General features: G+C 40.6%; 1 protein-coding gene across 1 annotated transcript; it reads left to right on the top strand.

Moving 5' to 3' along the window:
* Positions 1-9,915: 9,915 nt before the first annotated feature.
* LOC125487577 (probable G-protein coupled receptor 139) lies at positions 9,916-12,368 on the top strand. The gene is made up of 2 exons (XM_048619387.1): positions 9,916-9,985; positions 11,461-12,368. Exons 1-2 carry the CDS (start codon positions 9,916-9,918, stop codon positions 12,366-12,368), a joined length of 978 nt encoding a protein of 325 aa, XP_048475344.1.
* Positions 12,369-16,332: the final 3,964 nt, after the last annotated feature.

The following is a 16,332-nucleotide window of genomic DNA, read 5'->3' as shown; positions in this document are numbered from 1 at the left end:
ACAGTGTGGCAGAGGAATCTAAGAGCTTCTTCCACGGGGAATGTTATGAGTTTCTAAATTCGTTCTTTAGTAAAGAATTCGTGACGTTTTTTTTCCACAAAGATATGCAAAACTTAAATCTCTGTCAGTGCTGCGGCTCAGAGTGACTGTTCTGTTACTCTTCCCTGAACTTGTATGCACATTGAAGAATCTCTGCCTTAACAGGAGACTGCAACAGGAGACAGAGAGTTGTAGTGGAAGGGAGTTTCTCAAAATGGAGAACTGTGACCAGTGGTGTTCCACAGGGATCCGTGTTGGGACCACTGTTGTTTGTGATATACAAAAATGATCTGGAGGAAGGTATAGATGGTCTGATGAGCAAGTTTGCAGATGACACTAAGATTGGTGGAGTAGCAGATAGTGAAGGGGACTGTCAGAGAAAGCAGCAGAATATAGATAGATTGGAGAGTTGGGCGGAGAAATGGCAGATGGAATTCAATCCAGGTAAATGCGAGGTGATGCATTTTGGAAGATCCAATTCAAGAGCAAATTATACGGTACATGGAAAAGCCCTGGGGAAAATTGATACACAGAGCGATCTGGGTGTTCAGGTCCATTGTACCCTGAAGGTGGCAACGCAGGACGATAGGGTGGTCAAGAAGGCATACTGCATGCTTTCATTCATCAGACGGGGTATTGAGTACAAGAGTTGGCAGGTCATGTTACAGTTGTATAGGACTTTGGTTCGACCACATTTAGAATACTGCATACAGTTCTGGACGCCATATTACCAAAAGGTTGTGGATGCTTTGGAGAGGGTGCAGAGGAGGTTCACCAGGATGTTGCCTGGTATGTAGGGCGCTAGCTATGGAGAGAGGTTGAATAGAGTAGGATTATTTTCATTAGAAAGACGGAGGTTGAGGGGGGACCTGATTGAGGTCTACAAAATCATGAGAGGTATCGACAGGGTGGATAGCAAGAAGCTTTTTCCCAGAGTGGGGGACTCAATTACTAGGGATCACGATTTCAAGGTGAGAGGGGAAATGTTTAAGGGAGATATGCACAGAAAGTTGTTTACACAGAGGGTGGTCAGTGCCTGGAACGCGTTGCCAGTGGATTTGGTAGAGGCAGGCACGATAGCGTCATTTAAGATGTATCTAGACGGATACATGAATGGGCAGGGAGCAGAGGGATACAGATCCTTGGAAAATAGGCGACAGGTTTAGATAGAGGATCTGGATCAGCGCAGGCTTGGAGGGCCGAAGGGCCTGTTCCTTTGCTGTAATTTTCTTTGCTCTTTTTTCTTTAACCAAAATCACTTCCACTAAATGGAAGCATGGATGCGGTATGTGCATGTGTCTGAGGTCTGCTGGATCTTTTGTCCCCTTTATCGTAGAGATTCGGAGAGTTAAGCAGCATGGAAACAGACACTTCCATCCAACCAATCCACGCCGACTATATTCTCAAACTAAATTGGTCCCACCTGCCTGTGCTTGGGCCATATCCCTTCAAACCGTTCCTATTCACGTACTTATCGGAATACCATTTAAACATCGTAACTGTACCCACACCCACCACCTTCTCTGGAAGTTCATTCCATACACCAACCACTCGCTGAGTAAAAAAAAGTTGCTCCTCATGTACTTTTTAAGTCTTTCTTCTCTCACATTAAAAATATGCCCCACAGGTTTGAACTCCCCCATTTTAGGCAAAAGACTTTTGCTATTTACCTTAACTACGCCTCTCATGTTTTTATAAACCTGTATAAGATCCCCCTCAATCTCCTGCCCTCCAGTGAAAAAAAAATCTTAGCCTATCCTACCTATTTTTATAACGCAAACCTACCATTTTCCCCAACATTCTGGTAAATCTTTACTGAACCCTCTCCAGGTCAATAATATCCTTCCTATAACAGGGTGACCAGAACGGCACACAATACTCCAGAAGAGATCCCACCAATGCCCTGCACAACCTCAACATGACATCCTAACTCCTATACTCAAAAGTCTGAGCAATTAAGGCAAGCTTGTTTAGTGGCTTCTTAACCACCCTGTCTACTTATACTGCAAATTTCAAAGAATTATGTACCTGAACCCTTATGTCTCTTTGTTCTCAACAGGACTCAGGGCCCATAAGAAAACAGAATAAAACGATCCAATTTTCTCACACGTAGCACGGTTTTGTTATGGTAATAGCTGTTAAGGCAAACATAGTGCACCATTTGGTTTACATTGCCTTTTAACATTCTTCCCTCCAAAATGCATTTTCACACTTCTCAGAGTTGTTATCTATCTGCTATTTTCTGCAATCTATGTCCTCCTGGAGTTTGTTATTCTGTTTCTCACTGTTCACTATATTTGCAACTTGTATGTCATCTCCAAACATTGAAATTACACACAGACTATTGACGTATTGAAATATATATGTGTGCTTGCGTATATATATATAGAGAGAGAGAGAGAGAGATACAGAGAGAGAGCAGTGATTCGAATCACTGGGCACCACAATATACGTCCTTTCAATCTGTAAAACATCCATTCACCATCATTAAATAAAAACTGAAAAAAAATGTGGATGCTGTAAATCAGAAATTAAAAACAGAAATTTCTGGAGAAGGTCAGCAGGTCTGGCAGCATCTGTGGAAAGAAATCAGTGTTAACGTTTCAGACCGAGTGACTCTTCCCCAGACTTGATGAGCTTTTCCAGCAATTTCTGTTAATTCACCATTATTTCCTGTTTTGTGTTCGTTGCCAAATTTGTGTCAACACTGTGACTGCCAGGGGTCGTTAATCCAATGGGATTTAAGTTTGCTAACACATAAGATTGGAATGGGACATCTTATTAAATCCACATATTTAACATCAACAGGACTACCTTCATTATTCACCTAATCATTAACTCAATCGTGTTTGCCAGGTTTTGTCTTTAACAAAGCCATATAGATTGTCATTTATTATCTCTAAGTGAAAATTATTTCTATCACAGATCATGATTTCTATAGTTGCCCCCCTCCGCCCACCAAGACTGACAGTTGGGTGACTGTTTCATGATTGCTTGGTTTATTTCCTTTAACTTTCAGAGATGTAATGCATTCAACCATTCATTCGTTTGTCACGATACCAGTATTGAAGGAGGATTGAAAAATTGCGGCTACAATCTCATATTTCTACTCTTGCTTCTACTCATCAACGCAAGAGATATCCGTTATGGCGGATGATGATTATTTGGAGAGTACCAATCATTTATTTATTCCTTTTTTTTTTTGCTTCTTCAATTTCTTTACCTTACGAAGGTCTTTCTTCACAGATGTATTAGCAATGTTCTAATTCCTGAACACCGAGTCAGAGTGGTCATTCAGTTCATAGAATTTCGCAAGTGCAGAAGTGACTATTCAGCCATCGAGTGCACACTGAATCTCCAAAGAACGTCCCAACAAACCCACGACGTTATCCTTGTAACCCTGCATTCCCCATGGCTAATCCATCTGACCTGCATACTTTTGAACTTTGGGAGGAAACCGGAGTACCCAGAGGAATCCCACTCAGACACGGAGAGAATGTGCAGACTCCACACAGGCCGTCGCCCGAGGGTTGAGTCAAGCCCGAAATTCTGGCATTGTGAGGCAGCAGTGCTAATCACTGAGCCACCGTCCACCCCAATTGCTGAGCTATGCCTACCGTTTCTAATTATTTCCTCATGGTACCTAATTGGTCCCATTATCCCTCTGACTATTCCTTAGTAGTTCCTTTATGTTACTTCTGGTGCAAGTTGGCATGTTTTGATGAGCTAGCATGTCATTGCTTACCTGGAGTCAAAAACAATTACTGTCTTCCAGTGAAGCTGACTGGGGGTAATTACACCTTTAATGCAGTATTATTCCACTATATTTAAAAGTAATTAATTCCAAAGTTATTCTTACTTTTTAAAAATTTAATGTTACTTACATGCTTCAATATAAATATTTAGATTTAGATTTAGGTTTTATTGTCACGTGTACTCAAGCATGAGGTACCAGACTACAGGGAAAAATATATGACATCAGCAGATTGATCAACAACGTTTTTCGGAAATAAGATGTTCTATGCAGCACAAACAGAGGTGCCAGGTGATGCAAAACATAGTTTTGAAGAATGCTCACTTTACTTGATACTCTCTGTTTTTGTTCAAAGCAAAACTAAGGTTCAACAGCTCTTCCAATAGAAGAAGTATGTAATTACACTGTAACAGTTTACAAGGTGGGTTCCATTGTAAATGTGGATATAACAATTTAGAATAATAGGTGCTCGGAGATAAACAAGGCAAAGTTGCAGCATGTCAATATTTTGACTTGAACTCGTTAACTGATGGACATTTCAAGGCCTGCTTGCACAGCAAGACTGGCAGACTTGAATAAAAATGCGAAAAGCCAATTAACTAAGCCCTAAACCTGCATTCTGTGTCAAACTGCGGTAGTGCAGGGGGTTCTCAGGCTATCTAAAACTCACTAGGGTCACCAAGGTGAATGCATTGCAGGGATTGATGGGGCTATGAAATTCAGGTCGGAAGGCCTTCAAATATTGAACCAAGTTCAAAGATTTTGCCGACAGGTGTAATTTTATTGCTGTAGAGGCAATTTTCAAGACCTTAAAGGGCAATTTGGACCTTTATTTATTTTATCTGTACTTCCCAACTGTTGGCCTTCTCAGCAGCGTGGGAGCAGCTTCTGCAGTTCTGACGGTTCTGATTAGGAACTAGTTGAGCAGTACTGACACCAAAATCAACACCATCATTGCTCACCCAGGAGGGAGATGAACACAGAGCTCAAACTCATTGAAGCAATATCCCCCAAACAATCCACATTGACTGAAGAACAACTTTCTGGATGTGTCTAGGCAACTGCGCCTCAGGAGGCTCAGACTTCCTTGAACGTTTGTGTTGAAATCTGCTGTCACCTGAAGGCAGACACCATGCTCAGTTGCCCAGATTGTGGTTAAGATGACAGCAGTCCTGCATTTCATTGCTTCTGGCTCCTTTCAGGGATTTGCAGGTGTCTGATATAAGATTTCATAATCGGCTGAGCACATGGATGTTTCCCACATGAGCAATGCTGCGTTTTTGTGTGGAAGCCATTTATGTTCAATTTGCAAATGATGAAACAATCAGAATAAGAGAACCTTCAGATTTACGATACAGATTCGACTCCAAAAGTGCAGGGAGTCATAGATTACGTCAATGTGACAATCAAGGTGACCAAAGATCAATCAGCAGGATTGAAGAACTCACCCAATTAATACAACTGGTATCCAACAGTCAAAATACATGCCAGGACTGGACAAATTCATCCCTGAAAGCCACCGAAAACTCCCAGGAAAATTGAATCACAGTGTCAACCAATCAGAGAAAGGTAGTAGGATGGAAAGGATGTTTGATGAGCCCATCAACATGAAACAAGAGACTTGCAATTGGAGCAGGAATGAGAAGATAAGGAGCAACAATCAGCAAGACTGGAGGTAGTGGAGCAGTCAAAATCTAAAGGTAGCTTGTGCTGGTTGTGAAACAGAGCCGGAAGGCCAGGAGGATGGAAAGACACAAAGTTGGGAAAGTGAATGTAAAGAGAGACAAGTGTTTCGATGGAGGGAAGATGGGCTGCAAAGGGTCGGAGTGTTGTAAAACAGGTGAGGGATTACTAAAAGGAGGCAGCATTTTCATACTCTTCAAAAGCCAGATGGGAACCAGCAAAACGTCGGTAATGAATTCCTTGCATTTGAATGTGTGATCTCTAGCCTGGGGCTACCGGAGATCAGAAGCTACTAGATAGAGGGAAATGTAATGACTACTAATGTAAGGAATGCTCTGTTAACTGGATAATTTAATGTTGCACAGTTTTCTTTCATGAAGATTTCAATTAATGTGTTATTACATGTCAAAGGATCACATAATGACTGTTGGAGACAAACATGTAATAGATTAACTATCACTTCACCCCATCAGGAAACCTGTGTTTAGAGTGATGACTTTTTATCATTGGAAGTGAGTGTTAGTTTTCTTTTCAAAATGCATTCATTTCTAACTTTTGCATAGATTGGGATATTTTATAGAAGGCGCAAAATTAAATTCAGTGGATGTTCAATGAGATTTGGGGGTTCAGGCGCATGGCTCTTTAAAATGCCATGAATAGGTGCAGAAAGTAGTCAAGAAGGCTAATAGAATACTGGCCTTCATATCTAAAGGGCTGCAGTATAAGGATGCAAATGTTATACAAGGTATGCAAAACCCTGGTTAGTACTGTGAGCAGATATGGGCACAACACCTTAGGGAGGATGTTTTGGCCCGGGAAGGCATTCAATGCAGGTTTACAAGGATGATGTCTCGATTCCAGAGGTTAAATTATGAGGAGAGATTAGACAAATTAGGCCCTAGAATTTAAAAGGTTGAGGGGTGGTGTAACCAAGGCTGCCAAGACATTAACAGGAAAAGACAGTGTAGATGAAGATAACCTACTTCCACTGGTGAAAGATTCTAGAACTAGGGGACATAGTCCGAGAATTAGAGCCAGGCCATTCAGGAGAGACGTTAAAATGCTCTATTAAAGGAGTTTTGGAACTCTCTTCCTCAAATGGTGATTGATGCTAACTCAATTATTAAATTGACAATTTTTTGGAAGCAAAAGTATTCAGGGATAGGGGCCCAGTGCAAGCATATGGAATTAGGCCACAGATCAAAGCATGATCTTATTGAATGGTGGAGCAGGCTCAAAGGGCTGAATGGCCTACTCCTTTTCCTGTGCTGTTCTGTTGTGCCATTTCAATGCCTCACTGAATGAACACTTTCCTTCGATATTTTAAATTTAAAGTCAATGGAGCAGTGACGATTATTGAGGATTTTCATGAATTTTTCGAAAAATGCTTTAGGGTGAGAGCAAATTGCCCATTTGGTAACAGAAATGCAGAAATATTACCACTGTATCACGAAATAAAGGAGTAGTGAGAATGAAAAGGGTGCTGTGAAGAGTCAGAAGTAGACCTCCAGAAAATCTCATAGAGACCTAGTTGGAGGTGTGGGTGAGTGAGAGATTGTCCCTTGCATGCAAATAACCACTGCAGCATTCCTAAAGTACTATATAATCAAGGGACAATAGTGGAGGAAGGAAATAAATCAAATGAATATACCTAGAGAAAAATTACTAAGGAAAGTATTGAGTCTAAAAGCTGACAAGCCCCCTGGCCGTGATGGGTTGTGCCCTAAGATATAAAAGGAAACAGCTAAAGAGACAATGGATGCATGGTAGTAACATTCCAAGAATCCTTAGCTTCTGGAAAAGTCCCAAAGGACTGGAAAACAAACGGAGACAAAAATCAGGTCTATTAGCATCAAATTTGTCATTCGAAAAATTATGTAATTATAAATTATAAATTATGTAATTGCAGAATATTTAAAAATGTATAATCTAACCAAGTTGATTCAACATGTCTTCATCAAAATGGAAACCATGCCCCACAAATTAACCATGATTCTCTGAGGAAGTAACAGGCAAGAAGATAAAGGGGAACCAATAGATGTAAAATATCTGAATTTCGAAAAGGTATTTGAAAAGTTCCTGCAAGTAAGGCTACTTAATAAGAGCCCATGGTGGGTAGGTCGTATATTTACATGAATAGAAAACTGGAGAATTAATAGAAGACAGAGTTGGGATCAGAGGGACTTCTTCCAGATGGCAATCGGCAACTTGTGAAGCATCACAGGGATGAGTGCTGGAAGTACAATTATTTACTATATATATATGCCATGAATAAGGAAAATGAATGTGTTTAGAGAAAAATTGGTCGGAAGACAAGTGGCAAGGATGAGTCAAAACATCTGCAGAGAAATATAAACAGGTTAAGTTAGTGTCAAAATTTGGTAGTTGGAATATAATGAGGAAAGTTAGCTTTTGCAGAAGAATAGCGGTGCTATTATTTAAATAGACTGCAGGAAGCTGCATCACAAAGGCATTCGGGGTTCCTCGTGCATAAATCACAAAAAAAACTAGCATACAGGTTCAGCAGATAATACGAAAGGCAATGGAGTATAGAAATAGGGAAGTCTTGTGAAAACGATCTAAGGTACTACATAAACCTCACCTAAAATAATGTGAACAGTTTTGGTCCCTTATCTACGGTAAGGTATAATGCCATTGAAGGCAGTCTGTAGAAAATTCGCTGATCTCAAGTACGGAGGGATTTTCTCATGCGAAGAGGTCAATTAAGTTGGGTTGTAAACATTGGAGTTTAGAAGAATGAGAACTGACCTTATTGAAAGTGGGAAAGTCTCAGACTAGGGCAGCATAATCTCAGAATAAGCAGTTGCACACTTAAGACAGAGACAAGGAGGAATTTCTTCTGTCAGTGAATTTGTCGAGTTCATTACCACAGAGATGAGTAGAGGCTGTGTGATGACGTATATTCAAGGCTGAGATAGATTTTTTTTTAATCAGTAAGAGAAACAAGGGTTCTTGGTAAAAGGCAGGAAAATGAAGTTAAGGGTAATTAGATCACCCATGATCTCATTGAATAGTGGAGCAAACAGGGGATTTCTATATAGAATATTATTTATTTCGGCCCTTCCCAAGTGCTATCTCTTCATACCTTTTCAGGTACATTTCAGGTACTCACCTGAAATAACAGCTTCTTTTACGAGGACATCTTGCAAACGCAGGAAATGCAAAGCTTGCCATTTTACCATATTCTGCCTCATCATTCAAAACTCAATGCGCTCACCTATACACAAAGTAGTGCAGTCTTGGTCTAAACCGGAGGTCATGCTGCTGACCTGGACTGGTACAATGAAGAGAAGTGTCCACAACTGATCCTGTGTACGCTGAATGTAACTGTGCTCTGAACTGAATGGAAATTTTCAACACTGAATATAAATATTATCAACTGGTTGTTTTCACTGTACTCATAACCAAATCCACTTGGACAGTTTCACAATGATTTTCTCTACGTTGAGATGAATTGTGCTCAACTGCACGCTTCTGTCCTGACCAAACTCACCCTGAGGACATCATCTGTCCTTTTGTTATAGAAAAGTACTGGATGAGCTTATCTACACCTAATTTAACCTTGTGAAACTGGACAAGTCCATTTATGCTCAATAAACGAATTTAACCCCATCCTGCCCCATGCAACTCCATAGTGAAGATAACCACAGTGACATGGTCCTGTGCAGACAGAATGTAATAATACTTACTAGACCAGTTTATGCTGAATGTAATCACACTGAATAGGCTTTACCCACTGTAAAGGCACAACCAGAAAGCAGTAAACATCAATTCTAATGTAACTGTCGAATTGGACCTGTGCATGTTGAATTGAATCTGATCAAGATGTGCTTGGCATGTTGGAATATAATATAATGGTTCACATGTGGTCCAATGTGCACTCAAAATAATTGTAAAAATCATCCGGACCTGTCAACACAGCATGAAATATGATTGACATGCCCATAATCATGCACAGACTGTTCCTTTTCATTGTTTATACAGTTTCAGACAGACTTGAACCTAATCAGTGATCATACAGACTGAGTAATGATCAGGAGAGGAGACATGGCTGCATAGTCCAATAAAACAGAATATCTCAGTTCCGAGATATCTTATTCATAGACATGGGTACATCATGCAATCCACCCTTGTGCATATTTTCAATAGCCTGTTTTGTATTTCACATTTTTTAATCAAGGAGACCACACCCTGTAAGTACTTCACTTTGGAACAGTGCCAGTGCTCATGAATAAAATTGCTATTTTATCAAAATTGAAGACAAACCAAATCTGAAGAATGTCTAATTTGGTTTCTCCAATTAGTGTAATTATTGCAAAAGTCCAAGGTATGTAATTGAGTCCCTGGAGCCTGGCATCAGGTATATATGTGACTATCATCCACTGTAGTGCCAAATAGAACTGCAGCTTGGGTCTGAAATGCACGGATTACCAAAAGGGCTGGTCTTTGCTATTTACTATCCAATTCTAGCAGCTATTGGGGTTCCAGGTATTTGTTCGTTGTTGAGTAAGAATGATTTTTAATAGTTTTTTTTTTACTTTTCTCAGTTGAGTTTACCCCTTCTTTCAGTTATCAATACTGTCGTGTCAAAATACTCATAGTCTTTTTGGTATTCAGTCCGGCAATGTGGTCAGATTCAACGGGATTGTGTATTTAGGGTACGTAATTTTGAGGGAGTCAGTTAGGTCACTTGGCCGGATGGCAGGTTTTTGGTTCAATTCCTGCACTGGCTGAGGTTACAATGAAGGCCTCTTCTTCTCAATCTGTCACTTCGCCTGAGGTGCAGTGACCTTCACGTTAAGCCATCACAAGTCACCTCTGTCTAATGAGAGAGCAGCCCTATGGTCCAGTAAGAGTATGACAACTTTACCTTGGTTAGAATACCTCACCTTCCTTTTAAGGGCCTTAATATCTCTTATAACCAACAAAACGTTTTCAATGAATTTCTATTTTTTTTCTCCACTTTAACACTTAGTTCTCCCTTTCAATTGCATAGCTTCTATACATTGTTAGCGCAGTGATTTTCCTTGAGTGGTATCATTTTCTTCCCCTTTTTCTCGTTTGTTGTTAGCATCAGAAACGAGAAATGTTGATTTGTTGTGTTCCTAATGCCGTTACTACACAGCTACTGAGGTACTTCAACTTTACCATGGTATACTACATATTGTTGGTGATGGAATATTAACAGCAGCTTCTTGATAGTTCAGTTAGATTTTATATTCGACTCTTATTTGCACATCTTCCATTTTTGGGTCGGCACAAGTACAACACACTGAACAGTGTAATATTCAGTCAAAACTGAAGTCGTGTGGCAGGATTTGAAACTAAAATCATTGGACTCAAAAGAGAGAGTATTGCCAACAGAGCTGTACCTAGATTTTATCTATTCTGTTGCTTTATTGTCTGTCACAAAACAATGTTGCATCAGCTTAAAATCATTATCAGTTTAAAATCATTATCAGGTGCAATCCCAGAGTTCTTTACGTTTAGAGATGAGTCTTCTGTTTAAGTGCTCTCTCCTGGATATCTGCTTCAATGTGAAACTGTTAGGATTGCTTGATATTCAACGTTGTCTGCTTCTTTTGGCCATTTCCTTGGTTGATATAATATTATCGCTTCTTCAATCTGCCAATGTTTCAGAGTACTTTTGGCTTTTGTTCCTCTGTACAAATTGCCTGACGGTAGAATAGAATGAATTTCCTGCAACTGAATCATAAAGAAAGAATATCAAAACGGAGAATGTATCCCTATTGCCACTGTTACATAGTACTGAGAGTTTGCTGCCAATTAGAGATTTTCTGCAGTTGAATAGAAATATTTTCAGTGCAAGATATGGACTCTTTTCTCACTTTGTAATTACTTCCAGGAAGTTAAGCATTACTAAATGTCTGTTTTTGTCTTTCTTTGGCTACATCGACATTTTACAACATCATGTATTCATTCATTATATCTCTTTTTCACAGCTAACCTTTCAGTGATTTTTATCTTGTCACGGGAAAGGTGCGGACTTTCCAAATGCATCGCATATTATCTGGTATCCATGGCCGTGACAGATGTCCTTGTCATTATCACAGCTGTGATATTAAACCGGATTGTAGGTATTTATTTCCCAATGACATTCTTGTCCATTACCCCTGTCTGCAGAGCCAGTCTTACGTTTATTTATGGAGTCAGAGATTCTTCTGTCTGGGTAACTGTCACTTTCACTTTTGATCGATTCATTGCCATTTGTTGCCAGAAGCTGAAAATGAAATATTGCACTGAGAAAGTAGCGGCTGTGGTTATAGCAACTGTCTGCATTCTAAGCTGTCTCAGAAACATCCCTTTGTATTTTATTTATGAGCCTTCCTTTATCATTAACGGTGTACCTTGGTATTGCGGACTCAAATCAATATATTACACCTCACCCCATTGGGTTGTATTTGACTGGTTAATAGTAATTTTAAACCCTTGTCTTCCATTCATTCTGATTTTGCTGCTCAATGTCCTCACTGTCAGGCATATTGTATTGGCCAGTAGAGCCCGCAGGAGACTCCGGACCAGGAGCAATGGAGAGAATCAGAATGACCCAGAGATGGAAAAACGGAGGAAGTCCATTGTCTTACTCTTCGCCATCTCAGGCAGTTTCCTTCTGTCGTATTTATTGGTTCTCCTGACTTTCCTCTGTGTTCAAATTGCAAATGTCAGTTATTTCTCAGGTTCCAATTACAATGAATCGAATTTTCTTCTTGAGGAAGGCGGATTTATGCTTCAGCTTTTGAGTTCCTGCATTAACCCATTTATTTATGCAGGGACCCAGAGTAAATTCAGAGAGCAGTTAAAAATTTTGGTGAAATTGCCCCTGACACTAGTGTTTAAATGTTTTAAATAGTGATCATAAGAAAATCACATAAATCACAGTAAAATGCAATTTGAGTTCAACATTATAGTATATCCTTTTGTTTTTATGTTCGTTTACACATTTCATTTTGATTACACTGTCCTTTGAATTCGCCTGCTGTACATGCTGTGATGTGACTAACAGTCCCTGGAGATACGCACATACTTGTTTGTACAAACGCATGGAATTAAAGTGACAAGAAGTGATTCAAAAAGTAAAACGTGATTAAAACCAAGATATGTCTGGTCTCGCTATCTTAATCTTGCATATAATCTTACGTCATAGGATTATGATGATCTGCGTATGAGAATTGTATAAAACAGGACATAACGACGATTCCCAAAGTTCTCAGTGACACTGATATTATGAAAGAGGTTTCTATTATCCCTCAATACAACTCTTAGACAGCAAGGGTGGGCCATCTGGCTCATTGATCCTGCTCTGCCTTTCAATAAGATCACAGCAGATCTTTTTCGTGGATGCAACTCAACTTACCCATCCACTAACCATAATCCTTAATTCCTTTGCTGTTCAAAAACCCATCTATCTTTGCCTTAACAACATTCAACGAGTTAGCCTCAACTGTTTCACTGGGCAGGGAATTCCCCAGATTCACAACTCTTTGGGTGATGAAGCTCCTCCTCAACTCAGTCTTAAATCTGCTCCACCTTATTTTGAGGCTATGCACCCTAGTTCTAGTTTCAACCGCCAGAGGAAAAAACCTCCCTGCTTCGATCCCATCTATTCCCTTCATAATTTTATATGTTTCCAGAAGATACCCCCTCATTCTTCTAAATTCCAGTGAGTACAGTCCCATTCTACTCAATCTCTCCTCATTAAGCAACCTGCTCAATTTCAAAATTAACACCCCTCGAGCAATGAAGGATAATATTACATCTGCCTTCTAAATTACCTGCTGCATCTTCAAACCAACTTTTTGTGATTCATGCAAAAGGAGATTCAGGTACTTCTGTACAGCAGCATGCTGCAATTTTCACCCTTTAGGTATTAGTCTATTTTGCTATTATTTCTACCAAAATGGATGACTTTACATTTACCAACATTGTACTACATCTGCCAGTCTCTTGCCCACTCACCTAACCTACCTATATTTCTCTGCACACTTTACTCTACCACTCATTTTAGTGTTATCTAACGCACTACACTTGGTTCCCAACTCTAAATCATCTATTTGAATAGTAAACAATTGCTGTCCCAACACTGATCCCTGAGGTACACCACTAGCCACTGACCTCCAACTAAAAATCACCAATTTATCCACACTCTTTGCTTTCTGTTAGTTAACCAATCCTCTATCCATCCTAATACATGAGCCATAATGCCATGCATCTCTATGTTATGCAGCAGCCTTTTGTGCAGTACCTTGTCAAATAGCTTCTGGAAATCGAGATACATTACATCCACCAGTTCTGCGTTTTCCACCTGCTTGTAATGACCTGCATTTCACGAACGTATGCTGCATCCGCTTAATGGGACAATTTCTATCCAGATGCTTCGTTATTTCTTCCTTGACTATAGATTCAAGCATTTTCCACACCACACAAGTTGAGCTAACTGGCCTATAGTTACCCATCTTTTGTCTACCTCGTTTCATAAACAGCAGTGTCACATTTGCCGTATCCCTTAACTTCATTCCAACATTTTCCTGCAAGAAAGAGAGAGTATGCCAGTCATTCTGCTGTGCTACAATGTTTACATCTAATTTCCTGACTGAAAATCCACCCTCCTTAATTTTCTGTGAACCTGATTTATAACAGAAGAGAAAAAGTCAGTAACAGCAAACTCACTAAAACACAGACTACTTGCAAAATCAAGGTAATGAATCTGGTAATATGTGGAGCTGGCACTGAGAGGAACAAAATGACCATGAAAGCTGCCAAATTGTCATCATAAACCAAACTAGTTCATTAATGTCCTTCAGGAAAGGGAACCAGTCAGTGCTTGCAAACGTTGGAAGGAGATGGAGAGGTGAGAGAGGCAGGGATGAAGAATTTAATTTGGCTATAACTGGACCAGAGTTGGACAGAGACCCCAAATGCTCATCCCCACCATGTAGAAGGATATTGCAAGTATATGTGAATGCCAGGACTTCCAAGTAGCACAGCCTGACTTGTCTGTCATCCAGTTCTGGGTCAGAAATCACATGACTCCAGGTTATAGTCCAACAGGTTCGTTTGAAAACACAAGGTTTTGGAGCTTCGCTCCTTCTTCAGGTGTTAGTGAGAGAGGAAATATCAGACACAGAATTTATAAATGAAAGATCAAAGAGTCATACCACCGATGATGATGGACTAAACAAACCTAAGATGCTGTTAAATCTTTAGTCAGTTAGAAGGTTTTAATTGATTAATATGTATATGTTAATCCCCGAATTCCTTTCGAGTCACTGTCCTGAGAGAACTAAAGTATCAGCGTAAGGAATTCCCACACACACACACACTCGCACTTTCTCGCGCGCACTCTCTCTCTCTCTCGCTCTCTCTCTTTCCCTCCCACTCACGCACAGTCTCCCTCTCTCACCCCACACACACATACACACTCTCTCTCCCAGACACATACTGTCTTCCCACACACAGATACTCTTTCTCTCCTGTTAACACACAGACACTCTCCCAGACACACACATACTCTCTTCCCACACGCAGGTACTCTCTCTCTCGCTCGCACACACAGACACTCTCTCCCCCGTACACGCACGCTCTCTCTCCCACAAATGCACACACTCTTTCTCTCTCACACACACACACACGCACACACTCACTGTCTCTCTCCATCTGACACACACTCTCTCTCCCACACACACACACACTCTCTCTCGCTCCCATACACACTCTCTCTCCCATACATACACACAAAATCTCCCCCCACACACACACTCTCTGTGTCCCACATACTCTCTCTCTCATACACACGCAAACTCCCACACACGTGCACACATCCTCCCGCACACACATACACACTCTCTCTCCATTAATATGCTTAAAAATATGGCCTTTGAAGGTGAAGTGCGTTGCTAGGCACAGATCCAGCAGTTTCAGGGTGCTGTCCTTGTTGATGCTGTCGGTGTCATGGGGTGTCTGCCTTCCTGATTTGTCCAGCAACGTGGCAATTGTTTCTTTGGCTAGGTCAGTGTTTATGGATGGAAATAGCACTGCTACATCAAAGAATACCTTTATCTCGTCCTCTTCTATTCTGACATCCTTGATGATTTTGTGGAATTCTTGCGAGGAGTGGATGGAGTGGGTAGTGTTGTCAATTAAGTATTTCAGTTTCTGTTGTAGTTCTTTCGCTAGTCTATATGATGGTGTGCCTGGTAGTGAGACAATGGGTCTGAGCGGGACCCCTGGTTTGTGTACCTTAGGGACTCTGTAGAAGTGGATCTCTCTGGCTTCATTTTTTGTTAGTCTGTCTTGCTGATGTCTCCTGAGCGGTGTAATTTCTTCAGGGTTGTGGTGATCCGGCTCCCTAACTGTGGTGTTGGATCTGTCATTGATAGGTGTCGGTATCTGCTAGTAGTGCGTTGGCTTTTTCAAAGTACATGCCTTCAGGAATGTTCTGTGCTTTCTCCATTGAATGTTCTGTCAGGAACACCTTCTCCATCGATTCATCTGTCATTGTTCGTGTCATTGGTACCTTAGATATTTAGATGATGCTTTCTCTAAGACTTAGAGAACCACTGATTCTCTGTTGCAAGCTGAGGGCTGTTATCATAGAATCCCCACAGTGTAGAAGCAGGCCATTAGGGCCATCGTGCCATAAACCAAACATCATCATACCCAGACAACAAGGTGCAGGGCTGGATGAACACAGCAGGCCAAGCAGCATCATAGGAGCAGAGAGGCTGACGTTTCGGGCCTAGACCCTTCATCAGAAAAAGCTTTTGTGGAAGAGAGATCCCTTGAGGTTTGTCCGGAGGGAGGAGGGTAACTTCTTC

Source organism: Rhincodon typus, chromosome 42 (genome assembly GCF_021869965.1).
Source record: "Rhincodon typus isolate 14 chromosome 42, sRhiTyp1.1, whole genome shotgun sequence".
In the NCBI taxonomy this organism is placed as follows: Eukaryota; Metazoa; Chordata; class Chondrichthyes; order Orectolobiformes; family Rhincodontidae; genus Rhincodon; species Rhincodon typus.
Note: the sequence above shows the minus strand (reverse complement) of the source record. Positions and strands in the feature narration are given on the sequence as shown.